General features: G+C 45.5%; 1 protein-coding gene across 1 annotated transcript in view; it reads right to left on the bottom strand.

The window, feature by feature from the left end:
• LOC140638492 (BOS complex subunit NOMO1) overlaps positions 1 to 15,738 on the bottom strand; it is a 57,501-nt gene that overhangs the window by 22,117 nt on the left and 19,646 nt on the right. The window contains exons 12-20 of the mRNA XM_072835909.1: positions 11,497 to 11,671; positions 9,825 to 9,966; positions 8,657 to 8,788; positions 7,489 to 7,625; positions 5,889 to 5,976; positions 3,835 to 3,898; positions 2,898 to 2,993; positions 218 to 436; positions 46 to 128 (exon numbers count right to left, since the gene is read on the bottom strand). Of these exons, the coding sequence (XP_072692010.1) occupies positions 46 to 128; positions 218 to 436; positions 2,898 to 2,993; positions 3,835 to 3,898; positions 5,889 to 5,976; positions 7,489 to 7,625; positions 8,657 to 8,788; positions 9,825 to 9,966; positions 11,497 to 11,671 (1,136 nt within the window). The remainder of the gene's footprint in view (positions 1 to 45; positions 129 to 217; positions 437 to 2,897; positions 2,994 to 3,834; positions 3,899 to 5,888; positions 5,977 to 7,488; positions 7,626 to 8,656; positions 8,789 to 9,824; positions 9,967 to 11,496; positions 11,672 to 15,738) is intronic.

Raw genomic sequence — 15,738 nt, 5'->3', positions numbered from 1 at the left:
AACAGTTGTAGAGATGTGTCACAGGCTCAATAAGTTGACGTTTACCTCCACTGACGGTGGCTTCCATGGAAGGAGGGTAGAAGAGCAGCTCCTTAGACGAGGGTGTGACTGTGATTTTCTCTCCAGACCTAAAACAATGAAAATACTTCCACGTGGCCAGTTCTGCCCTCCACTGGAAAACAGAAGACATACAGGACACGGAAGAGACAGAGCTTACCGTGCCCAGTAAGAAAAGTCATAGGAGAAGGGGCCCTGGAGCTCCTCTACCATCTCCTGGACAGGGGGCTTGGTCCTTCCCTCCCCAGCATCTTCCTTGCCACTCTTCTCCCGCTCCTGCCTACGGCTCTCAATTTCAGCCAGCTGCTGCTCCCTCCGCAGCTCCTGCACAGACTTCAGGGGCCCGAGGACCAATGCGGGTTCACTGTCAATGGAAGATCTGCAAGAAAGGAAGGAGTAGCTCAGAGCATATGTGGTTATTTATCCCTGCAGTCGGTGGCAATCTGACATTTCTATATGGAGTCATCCCTCCATCAAAAACCAAAATGCCCTGTAACACCACCATGGTGGCATGCTCTGCTCCTATTTTGAAAAAAAAAACAATCATTTTTTAAGAAATAAAAACTGAACTTTTTTGTGATGGTGGCAGTATCCAGTAGCTTTTCAGCTGGGATGAAACGCTTTATGTTTTGAAGAAATATCAGATTTCCTGTAGGACATGGAGGTTTTTGCACACCACCATCTTTTTTCATTCAATCATTAACAGAGAACCCACTCTGCTAGAGAACCAGTAAGCTGGAGAGACAACATTTCCTAACCATGTGGAGTCCACATTCCAGTGGGAAGAGGTAGACAAGCAGCAGAAAACAATATCGGGTAAGCACAATGTAGAAAAATAAAGCAGCCTGGAAGGAGAGAAGGCTGGAGACATGAGGGCACTATTCTTTATTGATGTCCCTGGGTGAGGAGTATGTTGGGCAAGAAAACAGCAAGTGCAAAGCCCTTGGAGCCTGGGAGGGAGCTCCCTTGGCATGTTCAGGGGACACCAAGGAGACTGAGGTAGCCTGGGCAGAGGGACCCAGCAAAGAGTCAGATGGGTCAGACGATCCTGAGGGAGCAGGTGGCTTTGTATGCCTTGGTGTGGACCCTGGATTTCACTCTGAGTGGGATGGAGAGTCACTGGAGTTGTAAACAGAGGAATGACGTGATCTCTACTTTAAAAGGATGAACTCTGCCTTCCACATGGAAAACACACTGTCACCATGCAACAACAGCCCAAACAGGGAGGCCAGGAAGCTGGAGAAAGGAGAGTCAAGGACCATCTAGAAAGATGACAAAGAGTGGGGGCTGGGGAGGCCAACAACCAGGAGTCCAGTTTGGGATCCAGCGAACATTGAGATCCCCTTGAGGGATCCAGGTGGCCACGTCCAGCTGGAACATGCATCTCATACAATCCTCAGCACAAGCAAATAAAACAAAACTTCCTCTGAGGTTAGAAAAATGAATTCAATAAAGACTGAAAATAAAGTAATACGGGGTCACGACTGGTAAGTACATGAGTTTCCAGTCCAACCAGTAATTACTACTTTCCAGGCAGGAAAATAATAAAAGGCTTTGTTCCAGCACCAGGCACAGTCCTGGGCCTACAAGAAATACTCCCAAGTCCTTCTCCTAGACACCTGGCTACCCTGAGGAATATGGGCACTCCTTTAATCCACACTACTCAGCCAGACATTCGTCTTGCTTGACCCCATTGGTCAGTGTGTTGCCATATCCTGTTGATTCCATCTGCTCAACAAACCTCCCAGCCGTCCACTGCTCCCCATCCACTATCATATGTCTGGCTGAACCCACCTGGACTCCAGTCTCAAGTAACTTTCACTTGTAAGTGGCTTCTACTTGGTCACTCAGCAGCCAGGGGGATCTTGCTGAAGCAAAAAAGTAATCCCTCTACTTAAAACATGTCATAGTGTCCACACAACAAAGCAAAGACCCTTAACATGGGCTGGTCAAAAAAAAAAAAAAAAAAAACATGGGCTGGTCCTACTGTCCTACCTCCCCTGTGTGCCCCCCCCACCCCGCAGTCCCCATGGGGTCCAATTCAAAGCCCTCATTATAGGTGTAACCTCACAGTCCCGTGTATGACACCCAGACAACTGTCCGTGTCCCCCATGAGACTTTAAGTCCCGTGAGCGCAGGGGCTGGCCCTCAACATTTTCTGCATGGGTGGATGAGTTGAAAAGGCAGTGGACAGAAAAGAAGAGACACAGCTGAGAAGATCGCTTAAGGTAAGGAGAGGGAAAGTTACTCAGATTTCCATTCTTACAAAGATGGTCATGTGGCCAAAACTCTGTCATTTCTCAAGAAAATTAGGGTGTCCGATGCACCTCACCATGTAGCAAAGAGTCCTCTCAAAGGGGACATTCGCATGAACCTGACCCTTGCGACGGACTGCCTTTCATATACCTTCATATACCTTCTCCCTCCTGACCCTTCGTATATCAGGTGCCATCTCTAGTCTTCAAGAAAAGGTCTCAAGAAAAATAGACAATTTTTCTGAATTTGCTAAAACACTTGAAATACAATGAACAAGCCAGAGATTTTTTTTTCCCCCTTAGCAAAGACAGGAAGTGTAGAGAGTTCAAACAGAAATTTAAGGCACTTGCAACGAGCTGTCAGAAGGCTCTCCCTCAATTCATAGTTAATTCCTGAATCATAAAAGGAGAGGATCAAGGCTGTGGTGAATTTACAGCTCTGTCGTGTAAGAGAAGGCCGTGTGTACGCACACCTAGAGATGAGAAATCAGAAATAACTTTCAGAGTGTCTGTTAGACAAGTCCCCAGTGCTTGTCCACCACACCACCCTCCCACGCTCAGACCACTGTGGAGCAAGAGGCTTACTTGATTGTCACAGTGACATCCAGCATTTTGTCAGTGGTGATAGTTCCAAGGACATGGTGGCGAATGGCTGTCAACGTCAAGATACTGGGTGACGACCTATAAATCAAAGTGGAAAGAAAACACTAGCAACATCACCTCATTGTTCTCAAAGGATCATAGACACACCCTTAATGGGCAACCATTCTGACCCTGAAGTACACAAATACAAAATTGCTCTAAGCTTGGGATGAGGTAACTCCTGATGTGGTTACCAGTGTTTTAAAGGGTAAACTAATTTTCCATTCCAAAACTTGACATCTCCAATTCCCAGTGAAAGCCTAGAGTGTTTGTAAGAAAAATGTAAAAATGGGAGGCCGAGGTTGGAGAAACACCCATCAGTGAGGGCTGGAAGATTTAACCAAGAGGATAGTCACGCCACTTGAGAACTGCAGCCTTCCACCCTGGGTTTATAGAATTCTGGGGAAACAGATCCCAGCTCCATTTCCTCAATAATTTATTCAAGGGTTGGGGCACTTGGGAGGCTCAGTTGGTTAAGCGCCTGACTTGGTTTTAGCTCAGAGCATGATCTTAGGGTGGTGGGATCAAGTCCCATGTTGGGCTCCACGCTGGGCATGGAGCCTATCTGGGATTCTCTCTCTCCCTCTGTCCCTCCCACCTTTCGCTCACGCTTCTCACTATGAAAAATAATAATAATCATGATAATTTATCCAAGTGTCTTAAAATCCTTACATGGAAATTCCTTTTAATAACCTAACTTTACCTCTTTTTTTTTTTTCGGTGTCGCTAACCTTTTCAATTACATAGCCCTAAACTTTACCTCTTCCAGAAAAAAAATATAGAAAAAAATTTCCTTATGTTGTTCAGAAGAAGAGATGTGTGTCCACTTAACTCCACAGGAGGCTCACAAACACTACAGGGCAGTGAACACCCAGCTTACGTGTCATAGGTGTAGAATGCTTGCTCAAACCGGTGGCAGGAGCGAGGGGTCACCTTGTACACACCTGCAGCCAGGAAATCAAAAGCCATTTTCAGAGGAGGGCATCTATCACACTGAGCACACCCAGCCAGCACTGGGAAGCCACAGGCAGAGCCTCCCACCTGAACACACAACACACAGATGTGCAATAATGGCATCAGAGATGCCTCTTCTGCTGCTGCTTCTGCTTCTTACCAATGACCCGGTAATGGCCCCTCACAAACTCAGGATTTCACTTTCCATAATTGAACAACTCATGCTAGTTTAGTCTGCGCAGACCCAGCTAATAGGGACATGTGAAGGAATGGGAAGTATATTTCTACCGCAGACGAGACTGAGAATTTTCCACTTAATAGATTCTGTTAAAGTCCCAAAAGACAGCCACAGCCTGCTCTCCTTCCTAGAAATAGTCTGAAAACAGGGCATGGGGCAGAGGAAGACCTAGAAAATTGTGGAACGCTCACAGAGAACACTTTGAAGCTGTGAGCCCACATAGAGTAACGACTCTGATTAGGAGAGTAAGCCATTTGCCAAAGGAATACAGTCAATTTCAGGAAGGAGAGAAGTTTAACAATTTATTCTCCCGAACGATCATGAGCCAACCTTTTGGCCATACTTCCTACAAAAACCTGCGATTAGATCAAACTACCTCTGCTGTTTCCATCCCGCGGAATAAGCCCCTGTGCAATTACCAGCAGAAAAAAAGACTTCAGTCTCTCCATTCACTTTGTTTCCTCTTTCAGCCTACAAATGTTGACAGAGCACCAGCACCTACTACAGGCCAGTATTGTGCTAGGGACTGCTACTGAGGGGAAGATTGTGTATTTTATCTTGAGAACCAAGAAAAGTCACTGAATTATTCATTAGGAAAATACAAAATGAAACCACGATGAGATGCCACTTTACACCCATCAGGATGGCTAAAATCACAAAGACAGTAACAGATGTTATGAAGATGTGGGAAAACAGGAGCCCTTGTGCCACTGCTGGTGGGAACATCACTGGCACACATAACCATGTGGCAGTTTCTTTAAAAAATGAAACAAATTTACCATATGACCCAGCAATTTCATTCCTGGGTATCCAACCCAAAAGAAATAAAAACAGATATTCACACAAAGACTTTTGTATGCAAATGTTCATAGCAACATTATTTGTGAGAGCCAAGAACCGGGGATGTCCACTAACTGGTGAGTGGACACACAAAATGTGATATGCCACACAATGGAATTTGGTAATGATAAGGGACAGACTACTAATATCTGCTCCAACACGAACTTCAAAACATTATCATGAACCTCAAAAACATGCTAAGTGAAAGGAGCCAGACAAAATATCACTATGGTAAGATTTCACTTATATGATATGATATGATATATGATATGATATGATATGTCCAAAAAAGGCCAATCGCTATACACAAAAAAATAGATTAGTGGCTGCTTAGAGCAGAGATTAACTGTCAATATGCATGAAGAATATCACCAAGGTAATGAAAATGCCCTAAACCAGATTATGGCTTTGGTCATATAATTCGGTATGTTTACTAAAAATCCTTGTATGCTGTCAATGGGTGACTTTTATGGTCTGCAAACTGCACCTCAATAAAGTTGTTCAAAAGGGAGAGGAAAAAAAAAAGGGAGATAAGCCACTAGAGGATTTTTTTTTTTTTCCACTAGAGGATTTTAAGCAAGGTGGGAGATGGTCCAATTTTTATCTTCAAAAAGATGACCATGGCTCACTGGCTGTAGTATTTTTCAAGGGGAAAGGGCTCAACTGTCTCTACCAAACTCAAACCCAGGAGACCAGGAACACTCTCCAGCTCCCGGCTCTAATTCTCTGGGTAAAAACACCACTCTCTCCAGCAGAAAGAGAAAAATGAGAGTACGCTAACCATCACCGAAATTGATAGCCTGACGCAAGGAGAACCAAGAGGGGAAACAAAGGCCTTTACCACAATCCTTGGTGCCTTTCTATTTCTCTAATTCAGAGCCCATCAATCCCTCCAGACTCACCGGGCTTGGAGAGGCAGAAACGGTTGACTCCTTTGGAGAGGTTATAAATCCCCACGTTCTCAGGTCCATTTCCATCCTGATAAAATTCCTAAGGGACCAAAGCCAATACAATGACTTACTAGGGAAGATGGAGACACCAAGTTGATTAATAATATTTCTGTTTCTGAACCAGTCATCTGTTTTACCCATTTATCATTTGAGCAGTTGGGTGACACAGGAAAATTAAAAACCTTCAAAAACTTCCCACAAAAACATGCTCTTTTTCATTTAATCAACTAATATTTATTGAGCACCTGCTATGTGATAGACCCAGGGCTGGGCCTTGGTGGCCGATGTGGCTCCTGCTCTCAAGGGGCTTATGTTCTAATACGGGAAGACAGAAAATAAATGTGGTCCACAAAGAAATTATATTTCAGCTAATAAGTAATAGAGCGGTGGGCAAAATAGCCAGGGAAGTGGGATAAAGCATGAGCATGGCAGGAGCTTCTCAGCTGGCCAGGCTCAGAGCAGGACCTCTCCTGAGTAAGCAATACTGGGGTTGCAGCCTGAATGACGAGAGAAAACCAACCATGTGTAATGCCCAGAGAAAATGCAGCATTCCACGCAGAGGAAAGCACATGTGCAAAGGCCCAGAGGAGGGAACGAGCGTGGGGTGGAAGTGGAGAGAAGGCTGGAATGCCAGGGCCCAGGCAGTGAGGTGGAGAGAGAGGGAGGAGGCTGGGGGTTAGGGAAGGGCCTTGCTGGCCAATGTTATGGAATGTGGATCTTATCCTAAGGGAACCAGAAACCTGCTAAACAGTTTGAGGAAAGGAACAATCTCCTAAATGTCTACCACTTACTCTCAACTGGGTTTCAACGAACGCATCTCCTGGAGCAACACTGCTTGTTGAGTATTTGTGGTGTGGTAGTTAGAACAGCTGACTGGCAGCTGAGACACCAGCAACCACTCCTCCAAGTGTCTAACATAAGCGGTGGCTCAACTGCTGTTTGCCTCAGTTTCTCCACCAGAACCCAACAATGACATCTACTGTTGCATGAAGCCAAAAAGTTCTATAAAACTCACGAAGGGTCCTAGACAGGCCTACACACGTGTTCTCTTTCCTGAAACCCACATGGCACACTGCCTATCAGGGAGACTACATCAACAAGACAGTAAGATGTACCTGCTCCGTCCTTTGCCCCAGAATATACTAGAGAAAGTGACTCAGCGGGACCTATTAATAATAATAGCAGCGTACGCCAAGGAAACCAAATACATAAGAGATTTACTTAAACTTCACTACAACCCTGAGAAGTGGGTATTAAGATCCCAGGGCTATAAAAACAATGTGTTCTACGCTACATCAACGGCTTTCCCAAATCACTCATCAAAGTTAGAATTTAATGCAGGGCCGGGACATGAAAATCTCCCAAACAAAGGCATCTTTCTATAGAGGGATTTTAAAAGCTTCCTGACTATGCTTTCCTGAATAGGGAGGGTGAGCGGAGGGCAGAAAAGGAAATCTGACTTAACTATGATTATAATATTCTTGGCATGCTAGTACCTTCCCACTTCCCAAAAGACCTTATAAACAAGAGAACTCTCAGGAGCCACACATACCAGAGTGATTGCGTGAGAAAGGGAACATCTCAGCATGTAGCCCGTCTGCCTAAACTCAATTGTTGACACGTCCTCTTCTAGAACTTCCACCTCTAGACTCTTGTTCTTCCAGCACCAATCTTCATGCATGATGCTTACTGGAAAAGCCACAACACAGACACACATGGGCATAATGCATATCACCTCCCTGAGTAAAAATTATAATGACTTAATTTTTTAAACATGTATGTCATACACACACACCCACACACAAACCAGTAATATTTAAAACTAGTTTAAGTATTAAAGAGAAAAATGAAACCAGTGATCATTAACATCAGCAAGAAAGAAATTCAATGGTGTCTAAAGAGCACGCTCACAAGAAGATATTTAGGGATCAGCATACTTTTCCTGTAAAGGGCCAGACAGTAAATATTTTCAACTCTGCCCATCATGCAGATATTCAACTAGCCTTTGTAGCATGTACGCAACTGTAGATAATACAGAAGCAAATGGGTGTGGCTGTGTTCAAATAAAACTTTATAAAAACAGGCAGTTGGTCCCCCCACCATAGTTTGCCAACACCTGATAGAACAGAAAATATAATTCCCCAGATAAAACAGCCTATCTTCTAAGCTATTCACCTGCCAGCAGCTCCAAAATGAGCTTGGAAAAAGCAGAAATAGAGCCAATGGGTGGCTTCTCGAGAACAGCAGGGGAAAGAGAACTAAGGCTGGCCAGCACCTGCACCTACTACTTACCAGGCGCTGTACAAACTATTTCATTTGTTTTGCACTCTACAGAAAGACTGTATCACTCCTACTTCAGAAGAGGAAACTGAGTCTCAAAGAAATCAAGTAACGTGTCATGGTCACACAGCTGCTCAGTGGTGGAACACATCAGTGTGATTATTTCGTGCTCTCTATTCAGGCATTTAGAAATAAAATGGCACAAATGAGGGCACCCTCTGCAAACAGAAGACACGTGCGCATTGTCCTGACAAGGTGGCAGTGAGCGCATGGACCACTGATTCTTGCATTATCACCCATTGCTAAATAATGCACGTTCAAGGTCAAGGGGTGAGGAAGACAAGTATGCAGCTGGGATGCAATTTGAGAGCTGGGTTTTGGAAAGTTTAGAAAAGACAGGAAGTATGTGAGGGCCACAAGATGCTGCCTTTGGTTCTTACTTTTGTATTTTCCGGGGAGCACGGTGTCAAAGGTGAAAGTCATTGAGTTGACCCTGCCGGAGAGCTGGAGGCTCCGCTTCTCGCCCTGGCGGCTCAGGGACTGCAGCGTCACCAGCAGGTCGCCACAGGTATCTGCAGAGAAGAGGCAGGAGGGCCTTGTTCGGCTGCCCTCATGAGACACAGCACTGCTGTGAACCCCCCACCTGTGGGCGCTGCTGGCCACGGTATACATCCTGAAGGGCGATGCTAGCAGACTTCCTCTACAGCCATCATGCATCTACTGGGTTCTGAGAGCCCTCCCCTGGGGCAGGTCATCAGTACCAAACAATGGAGCCACTGATAGTGAAAGTGACCCTGTTATTTATCCAACACCTCGTGCCAGCCGGAGAAGGCAGGAGAGGGAAAATCATATTACACAGCACCTACTAAGTCAGATGTAAGGTGAAACGGGGGAAAGAATATTGATGGAACACTAGCATAAGCCAGAGAAAAAGAGAGAAAAGAAAGATGACCTAGCGTGGCTGAATGCCCACTTCATTCTCATTCCAGGCACAGAACTGGGCCCTGTCATTGTAATTATATTACTCATAATAGCAAAGATTTACATGGCTCTTGCTGTGCTCCAGGTCCTCACACAGGCCCTAATATGTGAATTCCTTTGATACAACCACCCTGTGAGGCAGGTACTGTCATTACTTGCATATGAAAGAGAGAGAGTCAAAGCACAGAGAGGTTAAGTAATTTGCTCCAGGTCACACAGCAAGGGTGCAAGCCCCTGCAGTCTGGTTTCAGACTCTAGGGTGTTAACATCTGGGCCACAGTGCCCAACATGATGGTATTAAAGCCTCACTAAAACCCTCTGAGAGCCATAGTATTCCCATTCTACAGAAGAAAAACTGAGGCTGGGCGGGTAAATGCTTACTGTCTCATAGCTGGTAAGTGACAGAGCTGGGAAAAAAGCACCCCATGTGGTTTTTTTAGGAGCCAAAGCAGAAATACTCCAAGAGAAATGTTTCTAGTGATGTCGTGTGGCACTTACTCAGAACCGTATGTGATATGGATTCTAAAACCACCTCCAGGCGTGGTTTTGGCATTCACCTTTAACGCTACCCAACAGGGAAAATCTCACCAAAATCCCACCTGTTTTTGCTTTCAAGTGACATCTTACCCAAACAAGAGACTTTTCCAGAAACTGATGCCAAGAACTGCACAAAGGCCACGTCCATCACGGGCCTGTCAGTCACAGTGAGAGGGAAAGTCTGAGGCTTCAAGGTCAGCCCCGCTCTGGTCTCTGCCTCGGGAACCATCACCTGCAAGGACACACAGGACGTCAGTGTCTGCGTCAAGGCGCGGCTTCCCCGGCCTCCAGGGCACCAGAACATTCCCTTGGGCCCAAGGCTAAATATTTGAAGGAGAGAAGTTCACTTCTGGGCCTGGTTTTATAATCACAACAAATCCCCAAACAGGCCATGGTGAGAAACCGTGTTTCTACTCAGATACAGAAGAACTAGCCTTCAGCCCTGTCATGAAGTACATGAAAGTATAGCTGGCATCACTCCCCAGGGGCACATGGCTGTCATAGGTCACCTGTACACTGGGGGGAAACCACATTAAAGCCCAGAATTTCTCCCCAGTGGCTTGAGGTCACTCATGACGTAAGCTAGGAGTCTCTCAATGCTACTGCATGTCCCCCTGGCAGGAAGAAGCCACTTTCTTCTTTTTTGCTTTTTTAAAAAACATTTTATCCATTTATCCCTGAGACACATAGGCAGAGGGAGAAGTAGGCTCCCTACAGGGAGACTGATGTAGGACTCGATCCCAGAACCCCAGGATCATGACCTGAGCCAAAAGCAGATACTCAACCACTGAGCCACCCAGTGCTCCTTCCTTTTCCTTTTCTTCTGTGTCCTTTCTTAGGCTAAGAAAAGGGGCTGGGGAAGAGGTGGTCCCCTAAAGATTATACTCCAAAGTTGCTCTTCCTTGAAAAAGACCTTTATGGTTCGAAAGGGCTTCCAAAGGCTTGTCGATGTGGCCAACTTCACAAGAGCTGGCTACCTGGTAGAGGAGCTATGAACTCGCACACCACACTGTTTGGTGGGAACAGGGAAACCAATCTCCTCCCACCCCATCTCCTTCAGGGGGATCCCACTTGCTCTGGAGAAGAGCACAGGCACAGGGGGGCCCTTTCCAGCCTACCCCCCCTCCGCCCTTCCTCTGGGAGGAAGAGCAGCAGCTGGCTGGACACATGGGAGCCTGAGCTCCAATGAGACACAGTCTGGCAGGTGGGCACAGCCATGGCACCGAGAGGCTCAGTGGGCTGACCCCTGGCTCTGTCTCGTCTCTTGCCTGCTGCCCCCAACCGTGCTTGGGCCTTCACCCTCACAGTGAGACCCCACGCCAGGGTATCCCCAGCTTCTCTGCCTGCTGCAACGGGAAAATCAGATGGTACCTGACCAGCCATCTTCAATTCTGGGCGAGGTGGAGAAACACCAGCTGTATTTTGGCCTTGGGTGCCAGCAGCCATGCACCTGCCACTAATAAAGGGTTAATTTGGGGACTTATGGATGTTCTAGAGTAGCCAAAAGCATGAGACGGTGGAGGTGTGATTGGCAGCCTGGAACTAACTCCTAATAAACATCGAGACTGGAAGAAAGAGAAGCCTGTGTATCATTTCCAGACTGGGTGCCTGTCTGCTCTGTTGTGACATGCAGGAATATAAATACCTCATAAGAAATGGGGACTAGAAATGCCCCTTCTGTTACCCAATTTGGCTAATAATAACCCTTTAAAAAAATCACTGTTATTTTCAAATATCTTATATAGAATAAAACTCATCATACCTGGACTTTGTAGGTCCCTGGCTTCGCTTTAAAACAAAATGATCCATGGGCATCTGTCTCCACGGTGACCAAAGACTTGTCCTTGTCTTGAGACGACAGGACAACTTTGTATTTACTCATCTGCTTGACAGTGTCAGGGAAGCGAATGATTGATATCTGGCCACAGACACTGAACCTGCAACAAGGGGCCCATTCATTCCAGCATGAGAACTCAATTAAAACAGGAGAAAGGCAGCCTCCCACCCAAACTGCACATCCCTCTTCCTGCCCCACTCCTGGCGACAAGTTTAACCCTAACAGAGAGATAGAAAAGCAGCCCAAATGACTCCAGTTCCAAAAAAGCAACCTTTGGAAGGAAGGCTGAACCCCTCCCTGTGTGAGGGAAAAGACACAGCAGAGGCCCACGGTGGGGCTGATTGTGCATTCTGGGGGACATGTGCCACCCCCCACTGCAGAAGCAATTTTCAGAAAATCTGTAGATGATAAAAATGTTTCAGGTAAATTGGATCATTGATGGTATAGCAGCCCTGGACAGAGAATGTGGGCCAGAGCTTAAATGCAAGGGCTGTAAGCAGCCCTCCAAACCCATGGCACCACCCACGTGAAACAAGGCAGGGTCCCTGAAGATGCCTTCCTCGCCTGTGATTATATATAATTCGTGCATAAAAGTGATCGAGGAGATGGGAACAGAAAATGTAATTAAGTTTAAAATAATTACAAAGCTGAAACTGAATTCCTTAAGAGCTAGGAGCCACAAAATCGACTTAAATTGAAAGGTTCCATTCAGGTCATGGCTCGGATTGGGGGTTCTAAATGAGCAGTATGTGCAGTGCCGGAAAGTGCACCCAGAGAAAGGCATGAAAGGCGCATCCCCAGGCTGAGAAAGACCAACAAAGACCATCATCCTTAAGTGCCGTTCTTCACTTTTTTAGCAGTCGACCTGTTAAAGTGTAATAATGCACCACAGCCGGAGGCCATGATTGTCTCTTCCACTGACTAAAGGTTGTATTTTTGAATCAAGAGTCATTTTGGATAAAAATCAGTTGATACTTGTGACAGAAAGAGAGTCAGAAAAGGTGGCTGGGAATGCTGGATAATTATGGGGGTACATTCGAGGCTGGAACACCCCCCACCCCACCCCCTCCCCGATGCAAATAAAAAGTGGTGGAAAACAACAAAGTGGTGGCAGACTGTGTGTGAAATACGATAATGACCACGAGCCAATCACTTCTTTAGAGCAAAGTGACCAGCCTGCCACATGAGCTCACGATCAAGAGCAGCGGGCGAGGAACGAGGGCCCACGTGCCAAGTCCAGCCAGCAGCCTGCTCTTGCATGGACTGTGGGCTAGGAATGTCGTTCCCACTTTTACTTCCATTCTTTTTTCTTTCTTTTTTTTTTTTTTTTTTTTTTGAAAGGAGAGGAGGAACAAAAGGAGAGGGAGAGAGGAATCTTAGACTCCACGCCCGGTGCAGAGCCCAAGAGAGGGGCTCGATCTCACCCTGAGATCATGCCCTAAGCCAAAATCAGGAGTGGCTCAACCAACTGGGCTCAACCATACTTCTGAAGGGTTAAGAGGGGCAGAAAATCAAAATAGTAATATCCTGTAATATCATATGGAATTCACATTTCATTGTTCCAAATAAAGATTAACTGGAACACAGCCACGCCCATCCATTTATGAGCTGGCTCCGGTGGGTTTGTCAGAGGCCACATGGCCCAGGAAGCCTACAATATTTATTCCCTGGCCCTCTACACAGAAAGTGTGCAGGTCTCTGATCTAGACTTGAAGGTACACATTTTGGTTCTCATTTCCCTCTTCTGGGCATTTCAGAATAAAAGGGCAGAAAGGGAATATTGAGGAGTTATTCTTAAGGATCTATGTCATAGTCTCTTGATTTGTGTACACATCCCAGGAAATGTCACCTTATTCATCCACGTTGAACTTCTCTGCTTCTCCAAGTTTTAAATATTCTAACCATCCAACCTGTTTTTGCTAATTTTCTCAAAGAGAAGTGGCCAGTTACCCCAAACCTCAAATGCATATTGGCTTTAGTTAAAAAAAAAAAAAAAAAAAACTGAACTAAAAAGCTGGTAGGACAGGTGTTTTATTATACTGAAGCCCTTAGAAATTGATTTGTGTCACAAAATTTCTTCATCAAGATTTATGGATAACAAAAAAAAAAAAAATTTATGGATAAAACCTGGGAATTCTGGTGCATTGCAAGATAACTATAGTCTCATTAGTCATTTGGACAGAAGCCAAAGCATTTCCTTCTCAAATAAATTGGGATTTTTTTTTAAAGTAAGAAATAGGAATGAATTAAAAGGCAAGTGTGCTATGGTGACCCAAAAGGAAACTGAATTTTCCCAAATATGCTCAATGATATCATTTTTCTTTGTCCCAAATATTCCACTTGAAGGAAAAAAATAAATATAAATATATTTCTCCATTTCCATGAATAGCATCTCTTCCATCTATACAGTTGCTCAAATAAGAAATGTGGGACCTCAAGAGCACAAGGCCTGCTGACTCCCTCCCCACAGTATCTGTCAAATGCACTACTCTCACCCTTCCTGATCGGCACCCGGATCCCGCCACCACCACATCTCCAGACAACTATCACTGCCTCCAATCGAGTCCCTCCACTCACACCCTGGCCTCCCTGCAATCCTGTCTCCACATAGCAGCCAGAAGAGAAAACAAAAATTTTTGTTTTGAAAATGCCCTGATCCCTATCGCTCCCTTGGTGAAAACTCTTCAACAGCTTTCCATTGCATTTGGGCGGGGGGGGGGGGGGGGGGGGGGGGGCAGGAAGAGCCCACCTCCACAATCCAGCTACTTGCTCTCCAACCTCACCAGCTGCCTCCAGCCACACTGGCCACCTTCCAGAAAGCTCTGTTCCCTCCCCTCCAGGCCCTGGAACATGCTGTTCCCGCTGCCTGGGAAGTGCTTCACTTAGCTAACTGCTGCTCCCTGGGCTCAGTGACCCAGTGCGAGTCCTCTCAGTGTCAAGCCCCTCTTCCCTCAACTAATATTCGATAAAGGAGGAAAGACTATCCATTGGAAGAAAGACAGTCTCTTCAATAAATGGTGCTGGGAAAATTGGACATCCACATGCAGAAGAATGAAACTAGACCACTCTCCTTCACCATACACAAAGATAAACTCAAAATGGATGAAAGATCTAAATGTGAGACAAGATTCCATCAAAATCCTAGAGAAGAACACAGGCAACACCCTTTTTGAACTCGGCCACAGTAACTTCTTGCAAGATACATCCACGAAGGCAAAAGAAACAAAAGCAAAAATGAACTATTGGGACTTCATCAAGATAAGAAGCTTTTGCACAGCAAAGGATACAGTCAACAAAACTCAAAGACAACCTACAGAATGGGAGAAGATATTTGCAAATGACATATCAGATAAAGGGCTAGTTTCCAAGATCTATAAAGAACTTCTTAAACTCAACACCAAAGAAACAAACAATCCAATCATGAAATGGGCAAAAGACATGAACAGAAATCTCACAGAGGAAGACATAGACATGGCCAACATGCATATGAGAAAATGCTCTGCATCACTTGCCATCAGGGAAATACAAATCAAAACCACAATGAGATACCACCTCACACCCGTGAGAATGGGGAAAATTAACAAGGCAGGTAACAACAAATGTTGGAGAGGATGCGGAGAAAAGGGAACCCTCATACACTGTTGGTGGGAATGTGAACTGGTGCAGCCACTCTGGAAAACTGTGTGGAGGTTCCTCAAAGAGTTAAAAATATACCTGCCCTACGACCCAGCAATTGCACTGTTGGGGATTTACCCCAAAGATACAAATGCAATGAAACGCCGGGACACCTGCACCCCGATGTTTCTAGCAGCAATGGCCACGATAGCCAAACTGTGGAAGGAGCCTCGGTGTCCAACGAAAGATGAATGGATAAAGAAGATATGGTCTATGTATACAATGGAATATTACTCAGCTATTAGAAATGACAAATACCCACCATTTGCTTCAACGTGGATGGAACTGGAGGGTATTATGCTGAGTGAAGTAAGTCAGTCGGAGAAGGACAAACATTATATGTTCTCATTCATTTGGGGAATATAAATAATAGTGAAAGGGAATATAAGGGAAGGGAGAAGAAATATGTGGGAAATATCAGAAAGGGAGACAGAACGTAAAGACTGCTAACTCTGGGAATCGAACTAGGGGTGGTGGAAGGGGAGAAGGGCA

This window comes from Canis lupus, chromosome 8 (genome assembly GCF_048164855.1).
Source record: "Canis lupus baileyi chromosome 8, mCanLup2.hap1, whole genome shotgun sequence".
NCBI classification, from domain to species: Eukaryota; Metazoa; Chordata; class Mammalia; order Carnivora; family Canidae; genus Canis; species Canis lupus.
This window is presented reverse-complemented; position numbering and strand designations above follow the sequence as displayed.